Source organism: Choloepus didactylus, chromosome 1, assembly GCF_015220235.1.
Source record: "Choloepus didactylus isolate mChoDid1 chromosome 1, mChoDid1.pri, whole genome shotgun sequence".
Classification (NCBI taxonomy): domain Eukaryota; kingdom Metazoa; phylum Chordata; class Mammalia; order Pilosa; family Megalonychidae; genus Choloepus; species Choloepus didactylus.
Window position 1 is genome coordinate 145,905,317 of NC_051307.1, and position 23,160 is coordinate 145,928,476.

At 40.3% G+C, this 23,160-nt stretch overlaps 1 protein-coding gene across 1 annotated transcript; it reads right to left on the minus strand.

The window, feature by feature from the left end:
* Positions 1-2,728: 2,728 nt before the first annotated feature.
* TM4SF4 (transmembrane 4 L six family member 4) lies at positions 2,729-22,476 on the minus strand. Its single transcript, XM_037827518.1, has 5 exons — positions 22,065-22,476; positions 21,170-21,259; positions 11,060-11,199; positions 4,644-4,833; positions 2,729-2,813 (listed from the first exon to the last, which is right to left on the minus strand). The coding sequence occupies exons 1-5, from the start codon at positions 22,236-22,238 to the stop codon at positions 2,796-2,798; spliced, it is 612 nt and encodes a 203-aa protein (XP_037683446.1). The 5' UTR covers positions 22,239-22,476; the 3' UTR covers positions 2,729-2,795.
* Positions 22,477-23,160: the final 684 nt, after the last annotated feature.

Sequence of the window (23,160 nt, forward strand, 5' to 3'; positions counted from 1 at the left end):
ACTGGAGATGGAGATTTGAATCAGATACTATCCTTTCCTCAAGGAATTTGTCATCCAAAGTGTTAGGAAAAGTCATGTAACTCAAGTAAGCAACACAAAGTTGGCAATTCCCATCAAAGGAGTTTCTGTGTAGTCTTATGACCAACCTTGGGTGGGAGAGGGGAAGGGAATCTCTCAAAGGAGGGGCCCATTCATCTGTCCCCTTTGTTTCCTGTTTCTACATAAGTTCTGTTATCCGTGGTAAGCTTTTTCCCTAATTTTATGGTAACTGGATTTGAAAAATGCCTTTTATACGAAAACTTGACAAAGGCTTGTTTCAGTCCTTATCCTGTAAAATAAAGAGACTATATTTGATGATGATTGTGCTGGTTTCTATATACTATGTCCCCAAGAAAAAGCCATATTGTTTAATGCAATCTTGTGGGGGCAGACGTATTAGTGTTGATTAGGTTGGAACCTATTGGTTCAGCGTTTCCATGGAGACATGACTCAATCATCTGTGGGCGAGACCTTTCATTGGATTATTTCTATGGAGGTGTTGCCCAACACATTCAGGGTGGGTCTTTACTGGATCACTGGAGAACTTTAAAAAGAGTTGCACAGGCCCAGACACAGAGCAGCTGTGAGTGACATTTTGGAGCAACTGAGAGTGACATCTTGAAGAGGAGCTGCAGCTAAGAGTGGACAAAACACCCCAAGAGCAACATTTTGGAGAATGCCATTTTGAAATGCAACCTGGGAGCAAGTGGGCACCAGCCATGTGCCTTCCGAGCTAACAGAGGTTTTCCAGACACCATTGGCCATCCTCCAGTGAAGGTACCCTATTGTTGAGGCCTTACCTTGGACACTTTATGGCCTTAAGACTGTAATTTTGTAACCAAATAAACCTCGTTTATAAAAGCCAATACATTGCTGGTGTTTTGCATAATGGCAGCATTAGCTAACCAGAACAATGAATATGATTCCTTCATTTCTAAAATTCTAAATTGATGAACACCTCTAAATTAGGAATTAATGCTTCTTACCCACATTTGTAATTTCCTCATCAAAGAGCTCAGGTAAGTGAATCAGGCCTAATAGCCTGACTTCTCTGAACTCCTGGAATGTCATTACCTGTGCCACCCTTTAGTATTTTTTATGGACTACCTTATATTGCCATTAATCAGTAGAGTCTGAGCTCCTGATGGGTAGTGATGGGGCGCAATTCATCTTTATCCTTGGTGCCTGGCAGTCAGTGGTCTAAGTGAATGGTTGCTCACAGTGTCTGGTTTTAAGCTGGTGAGCTTTAAAAACTAAGTAATAGATTAAAACCAGACTTCCAGACCTCATGTCCAGATTTTCAGATTCAGTAAGTCTAGGCTGGGGCTCAGGAGTCTGTAATTTTAGAACATTTCTTATGTGATTCTAATGATCACCCAGGTTAGAGAACCACTGGTCTAAAAGAATTGAAACCCTGTGTGTATATGTGTGGGATGTGCGTGCACACACGTTTATAGTTCACCCCACCTAGATTCTAAGTGCCTATTTTTCTGTCTTCTTCTTTCTGCCTGTTAAGTTTCAGGTGCCAATAAGATCTCTGAGTTCATAATATAATGAGGGTAAAATCATGGAGCATAACTTGGTGTCTTTAGTGCCAACACAGTAGGCACTGGGTATTGCTTTATTGGTGAAACTAAGCTTTCAATGTGCCTGACTTACACAGTGTAGCCTACCTTCTCAGCAGATATAGAGGTGAGACTCTCTAGCTCATTATTCTTTCTGAGATTCTTATTGCGCATCTGTCATGCTGACAATCGCACATCTCCTTGTTTCATCTTTGAGTAACTTTAAACTTTCTTGGATGGTTGATTTTCTTTCAACAGTCCTGTTACACATGAGGAAACTGAGACTGAAAAAGGAACTTTCCCAGCATCACCAGGCTGGTATGTGGTGGAGTAGGGATTGAATCCAAATCAACAAAATGGATTTGACTCCATATACTGTCTGACTCATAAAACCAAAATTAATATCTTAATATAACATATAGAATGAATAATATTAACTTAATCCTGGGCAATAAGCTGACAAAATTATTTCCCAAATCAATTGTTTTAAACATTTTGTTTTTTGTTTGCTCAAGGGAAGCATTTAGTAGAAAAGTTAGGAAGAAGATGTTGTTCATTCCATCTTTTGCCCCTTCCTCCCAAAACACAAACAATTTTTATTATATTACCTCTGAGTTTAGAATTTAACTTAATATATAAAAGTTAACCCTGGCAAACAATAGCAAACTCTAAAGATAAATTACAAATAACTCAAACGAATGAGCAATAAAAACACCAAAAAAAAATTATGATGCATAAATAATTCTTTTTTCCCATAAATCTTGAAAATAAAAATTGGTCTTTGTTTCTCATTTTCAATGTATTTTTCCCATTTGAATTATGTAAACCTTTCTAAAGTTATAAACATCTTTATATACAAAGAAGCAGTGTCAGTACATGTGACTTTACATATTTTTCAATTTTAAAGAGGAAATCATGAAAAATTTGCTTTGAACCTGCTTTCAACTTCTAAAAGGAAGCTGATTTGAAAGATTTATATACCTAATTTAAGTGGCCAGACTATTTCATATTTGAAAATGACATAAAATTCTAACTTGAGCAAAGCAGATAGAGAAGGAGAAGGAATAACCTTGCCCTCGCTCAGCTTTGTCAGTTAGGAAGCAGTTACGAATTGACAACACCCGGAAGAGAAGAATAAGTTTAATATATTTTCCCACATGCTGTAGTCGTAGAGCAGCTCATCGCAGAGTTTTAAACTGGTCCTTCTCCCTAGAGGGTGGAAAAAGTTAATTAATTACAATGTCTTTTTTTCTTTCTCTTCCACCTTCCCCTTCTCCACGTCACACCCTTTCCCTCACTATTACCCCTGCTCAATTTTTCTATATTTTTCTGACTTTGTTTCAGAGCTTTAATCTGTCATTTCCCTGTGTTTAGGTTAGAAGAGTTGAATCATCATTTTATTTTGCCTTCTTATTAGAAATAATTTTGATAAGAGGCACAGAGAGATCAAGCGATACGTCTAAAGATACACTAATAAGTAGGGGAGCTGGGACTTGAACCCAGGGAAGCGGATCGAGAGACAGGGCTCCTTTCCTTGAAGGTATAGTACTTCACTGATCTTTATACTCTCAGTAAATAATAATCAGTACCATTTACCAAGGAACCTTACAATCGTTAAAAAGGACACATATTTATCACCCTGTGGTGAGCCCTCAGCAACCTTAGGAGGTAGGGTTTAAACCACATTTTACAGACAAAGAAATAGGTGGGGGCATTTCACTTCCCCAACTACACAGCTGGCATTCAAACTAGGTCTCATCCTTTATATTTTTAGCCACACTCCCACCTATTACCTCATTTAAGGACTGTGCTAAGTTCAGGGAAGCTTTTAATAAGTACTTGCTGCCTGAAGGATGGCTGTTGATCCACACACTTTCTCTAGGAGTTAGGCAAGAGGGGGCTGGGTAACTGAGACACAAGTTAGGCAGTGTTCTCAGGACCCTAAGCTGGTAAGTTCTGGAACTAGGCGGGGAGCCCAGGGCTTTGCACTGTGTCCTGCTGGGGAGGAATGCTGATCGACTGTACGGGAGGCAAGCTGCCAACAAGAAAGAAATCCTCAGCAGACCGAGTTTTTAAAAATGCAGCTCTCACGCCCAAAGAAGTATTTAGAAGTGAAATTTCATGACATCTGCAAATTACTTTCCAATAGTTTAGAAAGAGAAAGGGTTGGGGGAGGGGCAAAATAGTAACAATTTGTGGACCTAGGTGAAAGTATACTGGTTTTCATTGTACTGTTCTTTGAAATTTTAAGTAGATTTGGGGAAAAAAAGAAAAAAATCCTGGTGTTGTACATTCACCCTCTGTGATTTTTCAGTGTCTGTACTCTGATAACTGTGGAATCCATCTGCTATCTTTTTACTATCATTTATTCAGTCATTAAGATTGCTGAAATGTAGTACCTGAATAAATGAAACTCACTGAAAAGATTCAAGGTACTGTTACCCACAAACATGTTTTAAAATTGACAGATTATCCTCAGATTTAGTAAACTAGTGTCTATTCAAAGAGTAAATAAATGTACCACTGAGTTAAAATATTTGTAATGTACCACCTAGCCAAAATATATGACTCTCTCTTGGGCAAAAGCAGAAAATTCAGAAATATTGGTGTTTGAAATGGTTTAGCTGATTTAGCAAATATGAATTCATTTTGGATGAATTACAAGATTTAAATGCTCAATATTCTTAACTGCTTTAGTAAAAATTGTTTTGGTCAGTTACTAACTTGTAGTTTTCTTTTTCACCCAGTTGTGTTTAAATGCCCCTGAATTTTAATACAGAGCAATAGAATTTAAAATTTATAGAACAAAAAACTCAATAGGCAGTGAAATATATTCATAATAAATGTATTTTACAGTTGACCTTTTGGACTTTTACTTTGTATTTTTATAATTTATAATTAATATAGGATTATTAAAAATTTTGTGAGTCATATGGACTAAAAGGAAGGAAAAACTCAAAGTCCTCTCATCCCATCAGCAATGGGAGCCCGACTTGGCCTCCTGCAGGCTGAAAAGATGCAAAAGACACCTCAACTTACCCCACAGCAGCCACAACACTGGCAGTCTCCACAGAGGGTGCCCAGGAGGCCGTTGACCACCTGTATGGCACAGAGAATAATCTGGATTCCTCCTATCACCAGCAGGATGGAGAAGAGGGTCAGGTTCCAGGGAATCACGTCAGCAGGCTCTTTGCACTTGCTCCATAAGTCCTTATCATTGAGGTAATCCCTGTCAATGACACAGGGGAGGGGACATGTGTAAAAAATAAGCAGTATTATAGACTAGAAAGTCATGAGAAACAATTTCTCTTGTGCAATACTTCCCCCATCCAAAACATAAGCTCCATGGAAAGTACCCTGCAATAACAATTTTTTCAAAATTCTAACATTTTTATTGAGTACATCATATGTGTCAGTCCTTGACATAAACACTTTGCATATATCAATTCAATTATTTCTCATAGAAACCTTAGGGTTCTTTTGTTTATACATTTCACAAATAAGAAAATTAAGGCACAGAGAGGTTAAGTGATTTTCCCTCAGGTCACACAGCTAGTAAGTGATGACGATTTTTGTGAGCCCACCAAGAAGATGGGTAAGTTCACAGTCTAGGATAGGACCAGGAAAATGGAGCCTCTCCAACAGCAGAATCTCACAGATGTTCACAGTCTTTATCCTAGATATTGTCTTAGAGGCCTTTTTGACTTTTGACAAATTGGCTGTCAAGTCCAGAGGCCATTTGAAGACATGGAAAAAACAATTGTGCTGTGGTCAAAGAGAGGAACCTGACTTTTTAAAGGCCTAATATTAACCAAACTGTGAATTTCATTCAACTGTATTTTTATTAACTTGTAGGGATTCCACATCTAAAATGATTTTAATAATTTTCTTTAAAAGGAAGCAATAATGCTGCCTTAATCCCTATTTTACATAAACTTTGAATTAGGAGAAACATCTGTCCAATGCAATATAAAGGCCATCATGCCTTGAAGGAGAAAAGTGAAGTATACCTTTAAGACAAAAATGAGGGCAAAGTGGGTAAAATCCTGTTGTTTATTATCATTCCTTCTTACATTCTTAGACTCATAATTCAGTTTCTCCCTCCCTTATACTTCCTCCGTCATTTCAGGACTCAGTGGAAAACTGTCCATTTGGCTACTAAATTAACATCTACCTTATTTTGAGATCTTGACGATGACCCCCATTTCTGATGAATTCTCTAGTACGTCAGTACACATTTGCTTAAATACGTTCTCTATGAAGATTTTGAAAATTCTTTGAAATGGTGAAAGATGCCCCGTGCTTAACAGAGCAGAAGAAATAAGGAAGAAACAAGAATTTGCTTTTGATTTAAAAATAAAACATTGTTTATAGTACTGATTCACCTTTCAATAAGTGCCTAAGGTCTGGAGCAAGACTGGGTTCCAGCCCCAGCCACCACTTGCTGGTTGTGTGACCTTGTGGAAAAACACTGTGACTTTACTTGTAAAATGGGAATAACTTTATCTATGTCATAGGTTATAATGAAGATTAAATGAGTTAATATGAGGAAAATGTTTAGAAGAAGGCCTAGTATGTAGTGTGTGTTCAATAATTGTTACCATTGTTTCTTTCTTTCTTTTTTTCCTTAATCTAAGCAGTCTGGTCTAATGGAAAGAACCTGGCATTTTTGGATTCAGATGAACCAGGGTTTGAATCCAAACATTCCTCTTACTTGCTGTGTATTCCTCATGCAAGTTACTTAACCTCTCGTAGAATCCATTTCTTTATCTGTAAAATGGGCTAAGCAAGAACCACCTGTTGTGAGAATTCACTAAGAAGTACACCCTATGTAGGGTTGCATGCAACTCTTCTTTTCAGTACTTTTTTAAAAATATCAAATTCCCCATCTTTGTGTTCTGCATTTCTCCACATAGTCCTTTACATATTTACAATTTGTAAACTTGGTGATTTTATGATGTTATAAAGATACAATACTTTTTGGCACATTTTATAAAGAAAAGACCTCAAGATGAAGTCATTGTAAGCCTGAGTTCTTTCTCTCTCTCTTAGAATTTACACAATGGTGGGGCTACAGCACCTCCTGGTAGTGAGATTTGTGAAAGGTTCACGAGATGGAGGGGGACTTGGCAGCAAGGAAGGAGTTTGGGCTTTCAGAGAACATCCTCAGTCCTGCTCCTGCTGCTGCCCACTCCTCACCAACCACTGCAGATGGCTGTCCCAGGCCCTTCTCTTCTCCTCAACTCCCAGGGGAAGACATTGGCTCCAAAAGACTCAGAAATCCCAGGAAAGTAGTATGTATTGCATGTGCGGTTAATTGCTGTGTTGAACACTCCAAGCCAGAGGGGAGAGGGATCCCTAATTTTTCATGGACCTGGTAGTTAATCAAATTTTCACATTTTGTGGAGCGAGCAGTGCTGAGGCAGTTTAAACCTATTTAACTGACTTTGTAAATCATCCAATTATTTTGAAGGGCATTTCTGCCTGAGTTGCAGTAATTGCATCAATATTGGAGTAGAAAACCATGGATTTCTCAAAACTGACTTCCTACTAGTGACAAAGGCTGCTGAAGGAGCCTGAATGCTTTGCCTGACTCACTTTGCCCAGCTACCTCCTCCAGGAGAAACTCCTGCCCTAAGACTAGGTTGGGGACCCCCTCTGTACTTTTCAGCACCCTGGTATCTCTCTCGAACAGAGCATGTATGACCCTGTCTGTCATCATCTGTCCACCTGTCTGTCTTCTCTTCAGGATGGGCCAGCCCAGAGGGTGTGTAATAAAAAGCAGCAGCTGTCATTTATTGGGTCCTGACCAGGTGCCAGGTACTAGGTTAGGGGCTTTCCATACATCATCTTTCCTAATCCTACTTTGCTGAAAAAATGCCATGCATTGAGTAGACGTCAGTAAATATTCACTGAATGAATGAACATATCCCCATTTTACAGATTAAGATGTTGAGGCTAGTTAATGAAAAAGTCCAGATTTGATCTCAGGTCTGACTGACTCCAAAGCCAGGGTTCTTAATCATCACACAAATTCCCTCTATTTATGTAGTTATATCCCCTTAGTATATTTGAAATATGATTTAATTATGCAATTTGACATCTATAATAGTTTGTCAATGAGAGTTTATCAATACCATGATAAAGAGATTATTTTCTCTGAACCATATTGTGGTTGGTTGAAAGGGCTGCAATTAAATCACAAAATTGTTACAAAGGCATAGCATTTTGGAAAGTTCTAATTCATCATAACTGATTCTATTCATAGTAATGAGTTACATTCATAATAATGAATAATAAGACTGTTTATCAAGTGGTATGTGATGGGAATTGTGCTGCGTGCTGTTTGTTATTTATCCCTCACCTGAACCTGTGAGGCAGATTTTGCCGTTAGCCCCATTTCACAGATGAAGAGCCTGAGACATGAATGCTTTGCCCAGGATCACACCACTTGTATGTGGCAAAAGTGAGTCTGGAGCCTGAGTCATCCCAAGGGCAGAGCTGATTCCTAACATTTGCCAAGTGTTGCCAGCTTCATGAGAGCTTGGAACACAGAGCATGATCCAACATCACCTAACCAATGTGCTTTTTTAGCTCTTGAGAATTTGTTTGCAAACAGCATATGAAGTTCATTGCTAATAAGTAGTTTCTGCAGTGCAAATTCAGGCTTTCTTAATTGAGAGTCCAGGCAGGACATTATGTATTCAGTTCCGTGTCTTGGGGTCAAGCCACTGCTCCCCCCAATAAAGAACTCTCTGCCCTGGGAGCAGAAAGGGTTGCAGCCTGAAGCAGGGGCATCTTATGCTTCATTATGATTCTGCTCACTGCTGAACTTCCTTGGCTTTCTCTGGCCTTCCCTCCATGGCTGCCCTGATGCCCTATGCAAGCTGCTTCCCTTTCAGCAGCTCAAGGTCAAGGGAGAAGTCAAAAGGTAGAGATGAGCAATTGTCTCAGAAAGGAAGACCTGGAACGGAAGGAGGTTCTACTTCAAAGGAAGCCACGAGGGCACTTACCAAAGTCTCTCTGATTTCTTTTTCCTTCTAGGATGCTACTTCAGTGTGATTCTCAAGATAGAAAAAGTTAACTGTCTTTGTTCTTACAGTATTATCACCAATAAACATTTCTGAGGAAAACAGAGCTAAATCCTGTGGCATCAAAAGAAGCACCCAAGCTGGAAATCTCCCCCTCTCTCCTCACACCTAATCAAAGACAGTCTCTGAAATTTGTCTCCTTCTCCCCAGCCCCAATTCCACTGCCTTAGAAATTCTCATTATCTGGTCTGGATTATACTTCAACCTCCTCCTTTTCTTTCTCTCTTCAGGTACAGAGCCAATCTGTTCACCTTCCATATCACTACCATCAGGATCATCCTAAATTTCCAAACTGGTCACATCCGGTCCTGATTGAAGTCTTCTGCTGCTGCTGGTCCGTCCCGCCTCTCCGTCTCACCCCTGGCAGGAGCTGTCTCTCTCCTCTGCTCTCCCCCACATTCTGCCTGAGCTTCAAGGCCACACGGTGTCCTGACACTCTCTGAGCATGTTAGGTTTTCTCACAGCTGCACCAGGACTTGCTGGTTTCTCTGCCTGAAGTGTGTGTCCCCTCCCTCTCTGGAAGGTGAGTTTCTGCTCATCCTCTAAAACTGGCCCCTTTCACCTTCTTGGAGAAGTTTCCCTCACACTCCCCTTTCCATGTAATTACATTCTGCTTTGTGAGGAGCTGTGACATTGTCATCTTAACCATATGCTCATCCACGTCTATCCTTCTTTGTCTACGTCTGGGACAGGTCCCAGAATAAAGTAGGATCCTGACAAAGTGCATTTGGTTTGAATTCCCCTTCTACTAATTAGTAACTGTGGAGACCTTGGCAAATTAACCTTTTTGAACTTCTTTTGTCTCCTCCAGGGGTAAGAATTTTTCTCAGATTCCTTAGGAAGACTAAAAGATATTATGCATGTAAAAGCACTTAACGCTTATCATGAAGAAGGAGAAAAAGAAGGAGGAGGAGAAGAAGAAACAGCAGCTGTTTGGTAATAAGGGAAGAGTGACAACTGCCCTAAGTCCCCCTGCATGGGATTATGCCACCGACTGGTCCTTTCTACTCACTAAGTAGCTGCTGTATGTGTATTAGGTTTGCAGCTATAACACAAACTGCTGCAATGCTTATATACTGGGATCTGATAGAAAAAAAGAATCCATATTACAGTTAAAAAAAGAATAGGGGACAGAAGCCCATAGAGGTCCATGAGTTTTGCTAGTTTGCAATTTAGGCAAAAAGGAAATAGAACACATCAATATAAATTGTGTTCTAGAAAGTACACTATTATTTGGAGCCAGTAAACTTGAAATCAGGCTTCAGTCATTAAGAAACGATATTCCTCTGGTCACTTCTCCTCTCTGGGCCTCTGCTATCTTACCACTGAAAGAGAGTTAATAATCTTGTGAACTTTTTGTCAGGTTCAAATCAAACACTGTGGGTGGAAGCACTTTGTTAAATGAAAGATGCTAAAGTAACAGGAGGTTTGATTATTTTATAAGAAACTCAAGACGAGCGTCTGCAGTCAGAGGGAAGGTTTAGAGCAGGTAGCAGGAGATAAGATTAAAAGGAATGTGGATTCTTATCTCAGAAGATAGGAACCAGGATGTTAGGAAACTGTGGAATGCTGGTGAAAGTGTGCCAGGTGGCAAAGGGGTTGCACTGGAGCCACAGACGGATATGTAACATCTGCAGAAGGGTGTGCAACACAAAGTCAGAGGACATGAGTGTGAGCCCTGCCCCTGCCACCTAAATAGCTGTGTGATTTTGAGCAAGGTAAACTTTGCTCAGAGCCACTTTGGCTGAGTACCTCTTGTAGTTACTGAAGAGTGTAAGCTACACATCTGGGAAAAACGAGTTCTTTATAAACTACAAATACCATAAAAATATTGTGCTAGTGTAATGTGTTCTATTAACATGAACTCTCATGAAGAACCTACATTGTTTCAATGTCATTTTCTGTAAATTTGCACTTTAAAAGATTGTTTAATTATAAGCAATCTGGGGTATGGTGAATGTTTTGAGCCAGTTAGCGAGTAATCTTTATTGTTTTCCATTTTAAGATTTGTAATGGAAGCCACCACTCTCTATTTATTAACATTTTTAGTTGCCTATTGTTGCTGCTAATAAAAATTTGGGGGCGTGAGTGGTAACACCACAAATATCCTCCTTCCCTCATGTCAGCTGAGGGTGCCCTCATTCAGTGATTTCTCCTGGTGCCTGTCAAAAGAGCAATTAAAGGTAAGCTCTGGTGCAACTTCACTCCTCTCTACTCCATCTCCAGCTCTGCCTCAAAGGAGCAACATGCCTGAGATTTTTATGATGAAGACGACATGACATTATGTGCAGTATCCTCTCTTGGGGGATTTATCCACCCATGCCCCTTGTGGTGACATGTGAGCATTGCAGGGTGTAGCCTTACCCGTCGTGGAAGGGGTAGCCCCATGTACTATTAGAGCTCATGAAACATTTAGGACCCTTGTTAATTGACACAGCTGAGACGACAAATGAGTATCCAGCACCCACGATTCCAACTGCAGCAAATATGGCAGAGGTGAACATCTGAAAGAGAAGGAGAGAGTCAGCCAGGTTCTTAAGGTCCTCTAGAGGGCGTAAGCAAACCTAAGCAGCCTGTTATTGAACATGACGACTACAAGGAAGTTACAGGATGTAGCCAGTCTTCAGAACAGACGAGGCCTGTGGGGTTTCCTAGAATGAATTTTGGTGTCTCATGTTCCCACTTCACCCCTATCCTTAAATTTACCTAATTATTGATAACTGAAGTGCTGAGGTTTTGGTTTGATGTCTTTGATCTATGGTTTTTAACTTTTTTTAAGGAAAAAATCTCCTTCACAGGACTAATCTGTAAGGCCAATCCATTATAGAAACAAAGCGTCTTAGAATTGGCAGTGATCTTAAAAGTTTTCTGGTCCAATCATCCTGCTGAGGCTAGGTCACTGTGGAATCTCACGTGGCAGGCAGACTCTGCATAGGAGAAAGAGTAGAAGTCTAAAATTTCTCCTTATCAATCCCGGTTACATTCCTTGAAGCCAAACAAATTAAGTCCAACCTCTCCTTAAAATATCTCTCCATTCCTTCTACCCTCTGAACATTTTATCTTCTTTGGGTTAAACAATCCCAACAATCCCAGTTTTTCTACATATTTTTACATAACTTATTGATTAGTAAAATATAGATTGGTCTAGCATCTTTCTTCTTTTCTAGTTAGATTATAAAATTGAAATAGGATTATGGAATATGAAATGCAGAATGAATCTCAGACCCATCCAGGCTAACCCAAGGCCCAGAGATGTTAACTTCTGCAATGTTCTTTTTAAACAGTAATTAAGAGTAGAGTGGAAACATTTTATAACTTTGGAAACGGACATAGAAAATTATCACCTCATTACTTTGGTGACTTGAAGGTACAGTGCAAAGTACTGCTAGCTACTTTCTCTTTGTGCGATGACGTGGCATAACGAACGTACCCTTAGGGTCTTAGTTTACTCATCTAAAAAATGGATGTGATAAAACCTATCTTAAAGGTCTGTTATGAAAATTGGAGACAATTGGCAGGTAGTTCTCCTCTCCCCTTCCCTTTATTAGTAATGGTTTTATCTCAGTATATGTTTTGGGGGAGGGGCTTAGTTGGGGGTAGAGAGGACCTGATTGTGACTGGGAGATTGGAATCTATATAACACTGGAGTCCCACTTTAGTTGGTGTTTGATCATATATAAATGCATTTTTGATACAACGTTCCAAGATTCTGCTTGAAGCCATCTCTGACTTCCAATGTAGAACTGACCACTCCCTGCTTCATGCCTCTTACCCTTCACACTCTGGACTGTACAAACATCTGTCACTGTGTCTATAACACATTAGTTCCTGTCTCCCCCTAGGAGCTCCTTGAAGACAGACAATGCATTATTTGGAGTAGCTAGGATATAGCTTCGCCCCTATCATTGTCTGTATGATTTTTTTTTCTTCCTAGCTTATGTTAGGCACCAAAACAACTATTTGCTGAATGTTTTCAAGGACCAAGTTTTCATATTACTCATTGTTTAAATATTTCCCCTTAATTTTTGTGTTTTGGATATACTAACTCCACTATCTCCATCAGGAACAAGTTTGAATTTAATCTAGGTTAGAAGTAAACAAAAATTTGGGTCAACTTTTTATGTTAGAACAGTCAATCTCTGTTTCCAAAGGATATCTAGTTGAATAATTTTGGAAAGTGCTGGCTTATGTAAAGTTGAATAGGTTGCATTCCTGTTGTAATTCAAAGAATATTTAACAATATGTTAATATGTGTGCACTTCTGAGAAGGGGACATACTATATAAGCTTGAATATAAGGTAAAGTTATTATCCCAAAATGATCCCTCAGAAGTGAGGGAATTGCCTTATTGGCAAATCCTTATTCCATCCACCAAGCAATAGGGCACTTCCTCAAAGACATTATTTCCAATAACCAAGTGATGCTTGAGGAAGATACATCAGTCAGAAACTATTTCAGTCAAAATGTTAGTTGAAAGAATAGTTTATGTTTGCTTAATACAGACTTATTACTCTTAAGAAGGTTGACCTCATAATTCATAGTGCTAGATTTTATAGTTAACAAGTCTTTTAAAGGGCATTTAAAATTGAGCACACTTAGTGTTTGAAATTGTGAAGATCATTAATATATACCTGCAAGAGGAATGCTTAAAAGCTGTCTTTGTCCTTATGTGAATTTATACTGTGGATTAAGTGAAATTTCCACTGACAGCATTATAGATGAGTGCAAAAATGTTGGGTCCAAACTAGAATGGATGAGAAGATGTGCTGCAGAAAACTTTTAATGACCCGAAAGTTGTCTCTTGTAGTAGCAAAGATATTGATGTCAAAGAAGCATGAATATATTTTAAAATAAATGATGAGGAAAAGTCACATTTAAAAATTAATATATTAAAATACTTTTATACTTTATATAACGTTATTTTAAATATGTGCATATCACTTAAAGTTGATATATTTATGTTAGACAAAGAGTCCTTTTTTAGGGAAAATTCTCTAAGGAAAATAAGAGATGATTTTATATTCAGTTTTGCCTTGTGTTTGGGTATATAGGGTAATTTGCAGAGTTTTCCAATCTCATTAGATCCTGTAACTTTTTTTTTCATGAGTTCTTGCAAGAACACGCTTTGGGAAATGCTGCTTTAATTATTATGAAAGCTTACCTAGCTAGTTCTCTGTCTTCGAGCCACCTCCATCCTCTAGCCAAATTATTGTTCAGCTAGACACAGCCAATGTAACTCTAGGAATGACTAGAACATTCCAATACAGCAAGTGTAGTCTCACATTCAGGGTAGTTTCTTCCAAGGCCACCTCTTGCCCTTTCAGAGCAAGGCTCTGAGTGGTCTGGAAACTTTTGGTTGACATGTGATCCTCTACAAGTTGACTTTCTCAGAGAAAAGCAGATACTATTAAGGAAGGATCCCTCACATCTTAAAACTGGCTAAAAGATTTCAAAAGCCAGAATTTTCACTAGGTAAATGGTTAAATATTCTCAGAATTATATTTTCTTGTTAGAGGAGGTCTCAAAAACCATTTAGCTCAATTCAGCTAAAGAATAAAAATAGCTCAATTCGATGACACGCTTATATGCATTATCTGTTCTAATCCTTCCAACAAACCTGTGAGGTGGGTTTTATATACATTTTCCAGACAAGAAACTGAGGCCCCTGGAAATTAAGTAAATTGCCCTATGTTAAGCAAACAGTCAAGTGGTAGAATTCGGATCAATCCATGGCCACTTGCTCCCCAAAGCCCAGGCTCTTAACTTGTGACTTTCTTGAGTCACATCTAGAAGGTAGCTGAGCTAGATTAAGAACCTGGGTCTCTTCCCTCCCAGCCCTGTGCCCTGAACCTGCCACCCCTTCAATATCGCACAGACTCACACACCCAGGATACTCTGCCAAAAGCACTGGATACTCTGTTATTTGCAATTTTCCTTGTGAATGGCATCGGTTCTCTCACAGAAATAAAACAGCATGTAAGGAAGACGTATCTTTTTGCTTATTTGACTTTCTGAATTTTAGTCATAAATATTAGTCAGAAATCATCAACATGTTGATTGTTAAGAACATAAGAGTATCCAAAATTGCTTTCATGACAGGGAAAGATTGCATGTCCATGAGACATTTTGGAAGTCTGAGGAGACCTGGTCTCCAGCCCTCTCGACCTCACCAGCACCCCATTCTCTTGGCCTCAGCCTCCCATGGTAAACAGAGGAAGAGGCTGACAGATCAAATGGTTCCTTCAGCTAAAACAACCCAGGATTTCGAAAACCACTGGCTGGTAGTGAGAGGAGAAACTTGCCTAGTGCCATTTCTGCTGTGTGAGCTGATAAAGGATCGTAGATATCACCCCTGGAGCATTTTAGCAGGCAAATGTTTAGAGACACAAAAAAATGAATGCAAACACAAACATTCCTTATTTTAGTTAAGTCTGAGTGAATGAAATTTTTTCATAACTTTTCCAGAATGGGTACATCACACAAAACAGGGAAAACCTTAGGTAATGTTGCTTTAAGTTATTTCACATTTGGAAGTCTTAAAAATTGCCAAATTCACTACTCAGAGATATTACCTGTCTTAAAACTGGCATGGAATAATTTCAGTTTATCATGGGCTTCATGATAGAAAATTTCATATGTTAAAAAAACAGTCATTGAGATAAAATTGAATATATTAGAGAGCAGAAGCTCCCAAACTGGCATAATTTAAAGTAAACAGACAAAAGGCCAGCAATGTCTCTGGAAGAGACACAATATTTGGGAATAGTGGTGACCTCTAGGGAGAGCAGCTGCTAGACTTTGGAGTCAGGAATGGGAGGCTTCCTTTGTAGTTTTTGAACCATGCACATGCTTTACTTGGTCTAGATGAATCAATAGTAAAAAGGGGCTGTGTTCTCTCTCTCTAAGCCAACTCAGCAGGTGAACTCACTGCCCTCCCCGCAACATGGGACATGACTCCCAGGGCTGTAAATCTCCCTGGTAACGTGGGACATTACTCCCAGGGATGAGTCTGGACCCAACATCATAAGATTGAGAAAGCCTTCTTGACCAAAAGGGGGAAGAGAAAGGAAACAAAGTAAATTTTCAGTGACTGGGAGATTTCAAACGGAGTCAAGAGGTTATTCTGGAGGTTATTCTTATGCATTATATAGATATCCTTGCTTAGTTTTTAGTGTATTAGAATAGCTAGAAGGAAATATTTGAAACTGTTGAATTGCAGCCTAGTAGCCTTGATTCTTGAAGACGAGTGTGTAACTATATAGCTTATATCGTGTGACTGTGTCATCGTGAAAACCCTGTGGCTCACACTCCCTTTACCCAGTGTATGGACAGATGAGTAGAAAAACGGGAACAAAAAAGTAAATGAATAATAGGGAGGTGAGAGTAATGGGTTGTTTTGGGTGTTCTTTTTTACTTTTATTTTTATTATAATTTTTGGAGTAATGAAAATGTTCAAAACTTGATTGTGGTGATGAATACACAACTATATGTACACTTTGGATGATTGTATGGTATTTAACTATATCTCAATAAAATTTCAAGGGAAAAAAAGAAAAAGGGGGGCTGTCATGTAGTGGTCAAGGGCATGGGTTACAAGCAGACCCATTTTGGTTTGAGTCTTGGTTTAGCCCTTACAGCCTCGAGAGGTTAATCTTTCTCATACTCCATTTCCTCCTTTGTAATATAAGGCTCAATAATGAGTACTTGCCTCACAGAAGTTACAATATGTAAGATAATTTAATCAATAGGAAATCAAAGGTACACACCTCTAGAAAATCAGATAATCCCCTGGTAGGATGGTTGGCTAGATAATGCCCAGCACTTCACTAACAGGACACCCAGTAATAACTTCTGCCAATTTCCAAGTTTGCAGTTATTTCTTATGACATTGACAAGCACCTGAAAAATGTTTATGTTATCTTATATCATCTTATATTACATTACAATATTTTACTTGTCATTTCCTCACACATTCTTACTTTCCACAAATGCACAGAGCCTAACTCTGGGGAGAAAAATGAAGCAAATAAGCTAACTCTTATGGTTGCTCAGAGCACATGGAGGATAAAAATGCCCTGACATCACAGTTCTCTAATTCATCATTTGTCAACATTAAGACCTCCCTCTCCATCAGGCTCTGGAGTCAGACAATGTGGGATTGGATCCCAGCTCTGCCACTTCCCAGTGGTGTGTTCTTGATCACATATGTGCTTGTTTTGGCTGAAGCAGATGGAGAAGGCACTGGGGGATGGGAAGGCATGAAAAGCAGGTGGTTAGGGACCTGGTATTTAGGGATTTGGGCAGTGACAACATGTTGGAGAAACACCTGTAGTGGGAATGCAAGTTCCTCCTAAGCAGTATTTGTAGAGATTATCTGAAGTCTTTTGCCCTTAAAACAAGAATGTCCTCTATTTTCTGCCTAGGCTAGGCTGGGGGAAGGGAGAAAAGTCAGACACTTAATTTGCCTGAGCCTCAGTTTCCTTGTTTATAAAAGGAGGAATTTAATACCTAAACTCAGACGTTATTGTAAGGATTGAACCTGTATGGAAATCACCTGAAATCCCTCTTGGGTGTTCCTTTACTTCATTCACCCAACAAGCATTTACTGAAGACCTATCTGCCCTCCATATGTCAGGCTGTTGCAATTCTCTCCCCTTCTTTGTGCCCTAATCTTTGCAACATATTCCCATCCAACCCCGGTCCTTGCAATGTCCTTATGAAAGATGGCAACTGCCATGATCTATTTTACAGCAGTATTTGAGGCAAAGAAACCATTTAATGAAGTAGTTTCTTCCTTCAAGATAATCTACACTTTCGAAAGAATTGGCTTTCTTAACTCTCCCTCAACCTGGTTATCATTCCAGGGAATGCAGAAATAAAGATTCCAGGGAGCCGATGCTTTTGGCTCCAGGGGCCTTTGCAAGACTATGTACCCAGAAGTGTTCACCCAGGAGGCGTCCCTAGGGGGCACTGGTGATCTGGGCACGGGAAGAAGTGCTGACACAGACTGCTTTAGAATAAGACCAAGACAAGATCTTCCTTCAAAACAGGCCTGCAAACCATCTGGCCCTGCCTAGGGTTGGGACGGGCCTTTATCTACCTGATATGCTTTCAGGATGCTGCAGTACCTGCCTGCACACAAATATCTCCTGTATCAATCTACCTTTGGTCCCATTATTAAAGGCACTCCTTTGAGTCAAGCCAAGGCCAACCCAAAAGGTTCTAATTAAAGTACATACTGAGCACAAATACATTGATAACATTAATTAGCCCCATTGGGCCATGGAGAATGTAATGTTTTTAAAGATTAAAGGGCAAGAGACTCTGACCAGTCACAGAAGAGCTGCCAGGAGGTCACCAAGAATCTCCAGCATGAGAGAAAGAGGGAGCAACCTGAAAACAACCTGAGTCTGGTTTTTAAAGCCCAACTTGAAGTCACCTGACTCACACCACTTTTGCCATAGACTCACTCTTCCTGGCCCTCACTTGGCCTAATTTATTTGCAAGAACACAGCCCACTGGGGTTGGGACTGAGGTCTTGCTTCTCCTCAGAGGAAAGCCTGCCTTCATTTTCTCAGCATTGCCATGAAACCATAAATTAGGCGATCTCAAGACTTTTTCTAGCTCATTGTCTTGCTTTAGTTCTATAGTTACTACATCCTGCTTCTAGTTAGATTCTTATGCCCTAGTTTTATTGCCCAAGGAAAGGAAGAGAACGGTAAATTGACTTCCGAGGAATATTCCAGAAAGCCATTAGCAAAGGAGAAAGGAGAAAGAGAGGTCAGGAAACAAATGATGGTGAGCAAGGCTGTGGAGACAGCAGCAGGATTCATCCGAGCAACCCTTGACCTCCTCTGCCCAGCTTCCCAGACCTTTCTACTGAGCAGGGTTTCTTAAATGATGTTCTGTAGAAGGCCATTGTGCCTTGAACACTGGAGAGGAATGCTGTGAGCTTTTGGAAACATAATTCAAATCTTTAGCATTATAGTTCTGGTCAAATTATGCTGCAGCTTAAATGTCTAACAAAACATTTGTAAATATTCTACTTTAAAAATGATTATTGTTTAGTACTCCACAGCCTCAGAATACTAAGGAAATGTGGCTCAGAAGCAGGAGACAGGAACTTGATGCCCTTATGGGGCAGGACAGGGACCTCAATTGAGTGGAGCAGCCAGTGTGGGCCCCTGGTGTCAGCCATGGTGTCAGATCATTGTTGATGTGCCAAGATGCATGCCCGAGGGTGCCAGCTTAATTTTTGAAGTGTTTGGAATAAGTAGGACATTTAGACGCTTTTTCTGAAATGTCTCAGTTTTTAAAAGTTAGCAGCTAATTAAAAAACAAAACAATGACAAAACCCAAGAATTCCTTCTGCTGATCGCTCCATGAATGTTCCCTGGTCCTGGGCAGCCGGGGCCAGGCACTATGATTTACAGCCTGAGCAACCTGTCCTTCAATGGAGAATGCCCCTCGGGACAGTCAGCTGGACATATGGAAGAGTCAGTCCCTCCTCACACCAAGGGCACATCCCACCTGGGGATTCAGGGAGCCCAGACAGACAACTCGATTAGGCAGACCAAATATTTCAGATCCTATTGTCTCAACCGTGCTTGAAGAACTTCACTTTTCTGTGTTCCTCCTGGGCTTCACTTAAGTCTAATTAAAAAGACCGGTTTTGAGAAATACTTAAAATATTATTTCACTTCTTACTGTGCTTATAAATGAACCTAATAACACACAACAACAACCTGTGGTTTTTTGGTCAGTCTTCAACTTTCTACTTAGCATCAAGGAATGAAATATTAGATTTCTAAGCAACGACTCTTCTTTTCATTCAATTTCCTTTATTTCTGACTTTTTAGTCTTATCTCCAAGTTTACCTTCCAAAAGTCCATAACGAATAATGGAGTATAGTTCTAGGGAAAATGAGTTACATCTTTCTTCCTTTCCTTTATAATTAATTATATAAAAATATTATATACTATATATAAGGTTATATAATTATATCAAATAAGTTGTGGTTGAATTTTTCATCTCTAAATGATGATGTTAAGTGTTATAATAACAATATCCCTGCTTATTTGGGACTTATGAGGGTGTTAAGAAGGAGAGAACATTCTTTTTGAATAATCTTAGATCTTACACAGAAAACTGTCATTGTATGCACTGCATACCAGCCTTAGTTCTCCACACATGCTCAATAAGCAATTTTTGATGGAATGAATAAGCAAATAATGATGAGAAAGAAATGTTAGAAATGATTGTTTTGCAACACTTTTCCCTTTCAGAAGTTAAGTTGAACATGTACAGTTCATTTTGGGGAGTTTTTGAGTCCTTAGATGGACAATTGAACCACAGGGGATTTCAGCAGGAGCCAGCCTGACCTGTCATCCAGCCCAGTAATTCCAGTTCTGCCTTCTTTATTTTTGCCACATCAGTATACTGCCTGAATTCTTACTTAGTATTTTTCTTTAAATCGACTCCCTATTTTATTCAAATAAATTTATATCACTACAATGAATGAAAACCTAGAATCATTCATAAACACAAACAAAATATTGTTGAATTTTAGTTAAATAATGTTGCTTACAGGCTTGGTGCCTGAGGCCTGTCCTTCCTCTGTTAAAAGGGAGCTTAGTAAGCATTAGAAATGTTAAAGACACATTTTCCACAAAAATGAAACTTTTTTTTTTTCTGGATAGAATCTAACAGGTTGAAGGAGAATCGAAAAGGGAATAACTTCCTGTTACTGAAAGATATTTGCACATCTATATATCTCCAGAGCTTGTCCCATAGTTGGGAAATTCTGATTTGCCAACTCCTCATTTTGCAGGTGAGGAAAAGGAGGGAGACAGCAGTGCAGCGACTTACCCACTTATAGAAATGGGACCTGACTCGTGTCTCCTGCATTCTAATCCAGCATTCTTTCCACTTCACTTCTGGAATATTGATGCCTAATCTTTCTAGCTCACCTACTGAAAGACGGATGGCCAACAGCAAAGGAATCAGAAGTCTGGAGGCAGAATCTGGGTAGAAGTGGGGAGGTGCTGGGTCACAGAGACCATGGACCTGGCAGTAGTGTAGATAGGGAGGTTTAGGGAACTTGGAGGAGATAAGGTTACCCTGTCCTCAGCCGCTGGCTTTACAGCTGAGGCCAGAGAGGGGAAGCCCTTGCCCGAGGTCTCATGGCCTTCTAGAGGCAGAGGGAGAGTTGCAGCCGCCATCCCTTTTCTTCCAAGCCTGCCTTCTTTATACCACACGCTCCAATTTTCCAGCTCTGCCCCACCCGGTAAGCATGACGGCTACAGTATTTCAAAAGGTTACTTTGCCTCAGCAGAAAGAATCTCATCTGTATCCCTGCACCGGCTGTCCCCAGAGTCCCTGCCTGGAGCTGGTAACTCGTCCCCGTCCCCAGGCTGCTTAGCACAGACCGCGCACTTGGAATAGTGGTGGGAGCTGTCCCCGATGGAAACTCACCGCGAATCGCTTTCCGCAGCTCTTGTTGCCACAGCACCCACAACAGTCATTGTTCTTCAGTCCCAAGAATACCAGCAAGGGGAAGATCATCTACGAGCGAGAGAAGAACCTGAGTGGGTCTGGGGAGTGAAGTCGGGGCGGGGGAGAGGGCACGCCTGCCTGGCTGTGTGAGGAGCCACATCCACCATGTGGGCTTGGCAGCTCAACGGGACGGTGAGAACTAGGGGAACATGGCCAGTGTTATTGAGAACTGAGGTGCCATTAGCCCTCACTAACTTCAGCTTCAGTGAGGCAGAATTTCAAGATCTGACACTGAGTTTCCATTTAGATAGTGGGTTGGGGTAAGGATAAGAAAATTTGTTCTCAATTGCTCAAGTGTCATATCAAATGAGTCCCTTTCTCTCTCTCTCTCCTTCTCTCTAAACTGGAGATTCCCAACCTCTGCTGCAACCGTGGGGTAAAGAAGGAATCTTTAGTACATGAGTGGAAACTACCTGCTTCTATCGGTAGTTTTAAGTCAATCAATTTGCTAGAAAGAGGAGGGTTTTCTCGTTTTGTTCTGTTTATGTGGCACTATGTTGTTATAATAAAGAATTATAAATAAAGGTTATAATAAAGGATACATAAGTATAAATGTCACCTTCATTTTGGCGTATGGGACTCAACTGACCCGTAAGAACTGCCAGCCCAAGCCTGGAGCTTCATTACTTAGTAAGCTCATTGGATGTGTCCTCGACAGATCTAACCCAGAGTGCGGAGAGGTAAGACACTGGCTTTTCATCATGCAATGCCAGGGCTTCTGTGAGCAATTAAATATCTTCTGGTCAATAAGTCCCTGATTCTAAAAGGGTGGGGAAAGCTCCCCATCAGGGGACGTTAAGGCTTCCCTACTCACCAAGACTCCGCTGCCTAATATTCCGCCGAAATACCAGATCTCGTCGGATAGATGGTCGTTGTTGTCTATAGGTTTTCCTCCAGGGAAAAACAGCAGAATGTTGGCCAGGAAGGCAAACACGGTGAGGGGGATGAGGGTGCCCCCCAGGCACTTGGCGCAGCTCCCAGTACACATGCTGGCGAAGCACAATATCGGCCTGAGTTAAAAAGGCTTCTCTGCCTCCTTCACGGGGCCTCTGCACGGTTTCCCACCACAGTGTCCTAATAACTGTCCCCAATACAATCCGTACTCTGGACCTGAGGGCCAAATCAGCCTGCGAACTGTATCCTTGGAGCTGCTGCAGGCTCTCCAATATAGCAGAACCTCGCTGGTCATTTATATATTCTCCCTGACCTGAAGGCTTTTTTTTTCTTTTTACCCCTATAAATGAGATTACGTTCAGAGCAACTGCTTTGCCATGGAGACCAATAACCTCTGTTAATAATCTACCAGCACAGACAAGACACTCACGTTGTTGCAATCGAAGAGAGGGCTGGAACAAAAAGCATTCAGAACCCCTACACTTTTAATCTGACTATGCTCCAGTCCAAATAAAGAAACATTTTCCCCCAACTCTTCAGGAATTGCTCATATAATTGAGTAACATCCTGACTAAATTCTTGTCTCTGATGTACTTATTGGCCCATGGTGCATGTGTATGTCTTTTTCACTGAAAGCCTATAATGCAAAGGTTAAAAAGAGCTTCTCTTTTCCTCATTGTGAAAATAACAATTCGATCGTCTAGTTGGGTATCACTGAACTCAGGCCTACAGGGATTCTTTCAAGGATGAAATCAGAATAACTTGTCATTCTGTTGCCTGGTTGCTATATTTTCACTTTGGTTACTCAATTAAGTTCTGTTACCCCACGTGATGTGATGGAACTAGCAAAACAGTTTCCCCAATCAACTCGTTCAGTTCTGTTCTCCATATAGGATTCAAACTTCTACCTTCACTAAGGGTAAGGGGAACAGAAGATTGGCATTGGGTAGTTGGGGAGGAGAGGAAAGATACTGGTGAATTGACTAGAGGCAAGAGGACAACCTTGGAAGAACAGT

Excerpts from the sequence above, each read along its gene's own strand:
- TM4SF4 (XM_037827518.1), bottom strand. The coding sequence starts at position 22,238 with ATGTGTACTGGGAGCTGCGCCAAGTGCCTGGGGGGCACCCTCATCCCC. Across the intron at positions 21,260-22,064 it reads TATTAGGCAGCGGAGTCTTG|ATGATCTTCCCCTTGCTGGT; the intron begins GTGAGTAGGGAA and ends TCTCGCTCGTAG. Across the intron at positions 11,200-21,169 it reads GCTGCGGAAAGCGATTCGCG|ATGTTCACCTCTGCCATATT; the intron begins GTGAGTTTCCAT and ends CTTCTCTTTCAG.